The 5,169-nt window shown below is 38.9% G+C and overlaps 1 protein-coding gene across 1 annotated transcript; it reads left to right on the top strand.

Annotated features, from left to right (window-relative positions):
• The first annotated feature begins 597 nt into the window (after positions 1-597).
• Positions 598-4,320, top strand: LOC142164119 (uncharacterized). Its single transcript, XM_075221301.1, has 9 exons — positions 598-699; positions 1,052-1,702; positions 1,880-2,214; positions 2,262-2,382; positions 2,531-2,597; positions 2,783-3,510; positions 3,675-3,752; positions 3,814-3,918; positions 4,054-4,320. The coding sequence occupies exons 1-9, from the start codon at positions 598-600 to the stop codon at positions 4,318-4,320; spliced, it is 2,454 nt and encodes an 817-aa protein (XP_075077402.1).
• The last annotated feature ends 849 nt before the right edge of the window (positions 4,321-5,169 follow it).

Below are 5,169 nucleotides of genomic sequence, written 5' to 3'. Positions count from 1 at the left end.
AAAGAACAACATAACAATGGACCAGTTCCCTGTATTGAGTTATTACATGTCATTAGTTGTGTTGCACCTTTGTTAAAGTTTTTTACTTGTAATTCCTACTTAGCTTAGTTAGAAGCATTGTGTAGGAAACCTTTGTAAATCATAAACCCTTGTGTTTGTGTCTTGGCTAGAGTTAGTCGAGTTGTAAGTCTTTGTAATAGAGTTATTACAAAGTGGCTTGTAATAGAGTTGTTACAAGTTAGTGAGGGATTAAGAGGTTAATTCCTAGGTTACAATCGGTTGTAATCTAAAGTTTGCTCAATAGTGAAGTTGAATTCCTACAAGGGTAGGTTGTGGTTTTTAATCCCTTGAGCTGGGAGTTTTCCACGTAAAACTTCTTTATTTCATTTGCCTACTCTAGTGTGCGTGTGTTTTGTGGGAACTAATATAAAACCTGGTTCTCTATATAGTTTGATGGACCCTTAAATTCAATCAATTGGAATCAGAGAAGGTTATTTCTATCAGTCTAACACCTAGAAAGGATCCTCATGACTGCTCTATCAAACTTTGAAGAAGGGATATCTACCTACAGTCCACCAAGATTCAATAGCCAATACTATGGGTGGTGGAAGACAAGGATACATGACTTTATCATGGCTGAAGAGTCAGAGCTCTAGGACGTCATCTGTGATGGACCCTTCATCCCTACAAAAACTAGTGGTGACCCTGCAGTAGCAGTTCCCAAAACAAGAAAAGAATTCAATGATGTTGATCGCAAGGCCATAGAGAAGAACTTTCGAGCAAAGAAAGGTTTTGTCTATGGTATTGGTCTTGAAGAATACAACATGATTTCAGCATGCTAATCTACTAAGGAGATCTGGGAAGCTCTCCAAATAGCTCATGAAGGGACAACCCAAGTTAAGCAATCAAAGATTGACATGCTTACCACATAATACGAGCTTTTCAGGATGAAAGACGATGAGTCCATCCAGGACATGGATACTCGGTTCACCTCCATCATCAATGAGCTTCATTCTCTGTGACAAATCATTCCAAGGAACAAACTTTTCAGGAAAATACTCAGTGTTTTACCCAGTTCCTGGGAAAGCAAAGTGAATGTTATCACAAAGGCAAAGGATTTGCAGAAGCAACCATTGATGAACTTGTTGGTAATCTAAAAACTTATGAAATGAATAAGAACAAGGATAATGAGAGAAGAGATACCAAAAGGGAAAAGAACCTGGTCCTCAAGACAGGCAGCAATGATTCAGGTGGTGAGGATGCTGATATGGCTTACCTGACAAAACAATTCCAAAAAATGGTTCACAAAAATTTAGGCATTCCAAAAAGGGGCAGCTCCAGCAATCCAAAAGGTTATGACCTATGTCATAAGTGTGGTATGCCAGGACATTTCATCAAGGATTGTCCTCTCCTCAATCAAGATCAATACAAACATAACACATACAAAGCAGCTAAGAGAAACCCGGTTCCTGACAAACATTTCAAGAGGAAAAATGTCGCTGACAATGTTGTGAAACAAGCTCTTTCTGCATGGGTAGATTATTCCTGCGAACCTGAAGAAGATGATGATCAAGGTGACAACTCCATGATGGCATTGGAAAGTAAAACAGTTGAGTATGACTCTATCTTTTTCTTGATGGCACAGTCTGATAATGATAAAGATGACGACGACGATGAGTCTAGATGTTCAAAGAAATCTGAAGTCTTATTCTCCTAAAAAACTCATGTCCTTGGCAAATGTTTTAATTTATACTTATCACAGTCTTATAAATGATAAAAATGCATTAACTGTAGAATTAGAAGACATAGAACATGAGAGAAATGATTTAGTGGTTTTTGTGATCGATCTAAAAGAAACTATTGAGTGTGTTAAAAAAAGGAGAAAGAAGCTTTAATTGAAAAGGTTGCTAACATAGATCATGAGAGAGATGACCAATTAGTAGTAGTTGTAGATCTGAAGGATATAATTGAGGAACTAAAAGGAGAAGGTAGGCATGAGATTATTCAAAAGGTAAAGGAAGTTGCGGATGAAACACATCTTAGGCTTGAAGATGAGATAAAATCAATGAAATCTGGTTTTTATGTTGAACTCGAGAAAAACAAACAACTTCAGGAAGAACTAGGTAGAGTCAAGAGTGATCTTGAAAAATCACTCAAGTGGACTTGGTCCTCTGAAGCTATCATTTCCATGTACACGAATAGTGGGGGAAACAGGTAGGGAATCGGGTTTCAAAGGGAAAAACTCCCTACAACCCTTATAGCAAGTATATTACGGTACCTGAAAACTGGCTCTGCACTCACTGTGGTAATACTGGGCACTATAAGGATACCTGTAAGGCAAAGTTTCAGTATCAACAGAAAAATAAAGTTTTTGCTAATAAGGTAATTACTGTTAGAGAACCTGGTCCCTCATATAAAAGATCCATGATGCCTGCTTGGACCAAAAGAACCCTCATTCATCCCTTTCCTCATTACAAGGGACCCAAACTTGTTTGGGTTCTTAAGTCTAACGCTTAATTTACTTGTGCAGGGAAAAATGAAGGGTAGAAACCAACAATGGTACATAGATAGTGGTTGCTCAAAGCACATGACTGGAAGTATAAATAATTTCCTTTCACCGAAGGCCCTGCAAATAAGGAGTGTATCCTTTGGAAATGGAAAGAAGGGATACATTCTGGGAGTTGGAAAGATAGGGAAGTCTCTCTCCCACTCTATTGAAAATATGTACTATGTGAACGAATTGAAGTACAACTTGTTGAGTGTTTCCCAAATCTGTGACAAGGGAAACAAGGGGAATTTGTGTCAAAGATATGCACAGTCACTAATCTTGTGACTGGTGAAGTGGTGTTAGTGGCCAAAAGATACAAAAACATCTATATTGCTGACTTTGAATCTCTAGAAAATGGAGATCTCAGTTGTCTGAGTGATGTGGATGATGATGCTGAACTATGGCACCGAAGATTGGGTCATGCAAGCTTTATGCTACTGAACAAGTTGGTCACGAAGGACCTAGTTCGTGGCCTTCCCAACTCAAGCTTCAAGAATCACAAAGTGTGTGGTGCGTGTGTAATAGGAAAGCAAGTCAGATGTTCATTCAAGCCCAAAAGGAAAGTCAGCACCTCAAGGCCATTTGATCTCTTTCATATAGATCTATGTGGAACTATAAGAGTGCCAAGTAGAGGAGGAAAGAAGTACGTCTTTGTTATTGTGGATGACTATTCCAGATTCACCTGGACTCTGTTTCTCAGATCCAAGGATGACACATTTGAAGTATTTGTTGAATTTGTAAAAATGATCCAAGTGAAGATGAGCCATAATGTTGTGAGTATAAGATCTGATCATGGTACAAAATTTGACAATGCAAAGTTCGATGAGTTCTGTGCTAAAAATGGCATAAGTCACAATTTTCAGCTCCAAGAACACCTTAAAAAAATGGTGTCGTGGAGAGGAAAAATAGGACTCTTGAGGACATGGCTAGGGCAATGCTCATTGATAGTGGTGTTGAAAAAGGTTTCTGGGCAAAGGCAGTCAACACTGCCTGCTACTTGGGGAACAGGTGCATGATCAGGTCCCTCCTAAACAAAACCCCGTATGAACTGCTGAATGGGAGAAAACCTAAGCTAACACACTTGAGGACATTTGGTTGTAAATGCTTTGTTCTCAACAATGGTAAGGAAGCTCTGGGAAAGTTTGATGCCAAGAGTGATGAAGGAATATTTCTTGGATATTCATCACAAAGCAAAGCCTACAAGGTATACAACAAAAGAACTCAATGTGTTGAGGAAAGCATACATGTGATCTTTGACGAAGCAGAACACCCTCTTAGAAAAAAACGCACATGATAAGGCTGGTGAAGATGGAGAGCAATCAAATGTCCCTGGTAAAGTTATTGACATGGAAAATAGAATGGCCGATATGGTGAGTCAGGTCTAAGATTCAAATAACAATGGCACAGTTGAATCTCGAATTGAAATAGAGGAACTTGTCCCTCCATCACAACAACTGAAGCTGAAAATAGAGTTACTGATGCGGTACTGGGCGCTCTAGATGTAGAGCAAAGAATCACATTCAGAAATACCTGGACCATCCCACAACAAGGTTCAGGTGTCTAACTGGAAACACAAAAGTTCACATCCTCTGGATAATGTGATCACTCCTCTTGATTCAGGAATTCAAACCAGATCAAAGGCAAGAAACGCACTTTCCTTCTCAGCTTTTTTCTGTAAAATTGAGCCCAAGAATATCAAAGAAGCATTAAAAGATGCTGATTGGATTACAAATATGCAAGAACTCCATCAATTTGAGAGGAATAGTATATAGAACATGGTTCCACGACCTGCTAATAGTACTGTTATAGGAACCAGGTGGGCATTCAGAAAAAAACTTGATGAGTTTGGAAACACAACTAGAAACAACGCAAGGCTGGTAGTTCAAGGTTACAATCGGGAAGAAGGGATTGACTATGACAAAACATATGCTCCATTTGATCGAATGGAGGCAATCAGAATCCTCATTGCCTTTGCGTCTCATATGAAATTCAAAGTTATGTCAAAAGTGCATTTATGAATGGCTTTCTAAAAGAAGAAGTCTTTTCCAAGCAACCTCCTGGATTTGAGAATCATGAACATCTTGAGTATGTTTTCAAACTTGACAAGGCACTATATGAGCTAAAGAAGGCTCCCCGTGCTTAGTATGAAAGGTTGTCCAAATTTCATCTAGAAAATGGCTTTACAAGAGGAAACATTGACAACACCTTATTTATGAAGAAACAAGGGAGGAACCTGCTCATTGTGCAAGTCTATGTTGATGACATCATCTTCGGAGCAACAAATGATTCATTGTGTGAAAAATTTGCAAAACTCATGGGAAGTGAGTTCGAGATGAACATGATGGGGGAATAGAATTTCTTCTTGGGTTTACAAGTCAATAAAAATCCTCGGGGCACAATGATAAATCAGAAGAGATTTGAGATGGAGAGTTCAAAGATCATTGATACACCTATTGCCACAACCACTCGCCTGGATATGGATGAACCCGGTTCTCATGTAAACAAGATTATGTATAGAGGCATTATTGGGTCACTTCTGTATCTCACAACAAGTAGACCGGATATTGTTTTCAGTGTGGGACTCTGTGCCAGGTGTCAATCCAATCCAAAGGAGCCTCATC

The sequence above is a fragment of the Nicotiana tabacum genome, chromosome 9 (assembly GCF_000715075.1).
Source record: "Nicotiana tabacum cultivar K326 chromosome 9, ASM71507v2, whole genome shotgun sequence".
In the NCBI taxonomy this organism is placed as follows: domain Eukaryota; kingdom Viridiplantae; phylum Streptophyta; class Magnoliopsida; order Solanales; family Solanaceae; genus Nicotiana; species Nicotiana tabacum.
Note: the sequence above shows the minus strand (reverse complement) of the source record. Positions and strands in the feature narration are given on the sequence as shown.

Coding starts and splice junctions, on each gene's coding strand:
- LOC142164119 (XM_075221301.1), top strand. CDS start 598: ATGGGTGGTGGAAGACAAGGATACATGACTTTATCATGGCTGAAGAGT. Junction 1,703..1,879: donor GATGTTCAAAGAAATCTGAA/GTCTTATTCTCC, acceptor TGTTAAAAAAAG/GAGAAAGAAGCTTTAATTGA. Junction 2,598..2,782: donor CTCAAAGCACATGACTGGAA/GTATAAATAATT, acceptor ATCTGTGACAAG/GGAAACAAGGGGAATTTGTG.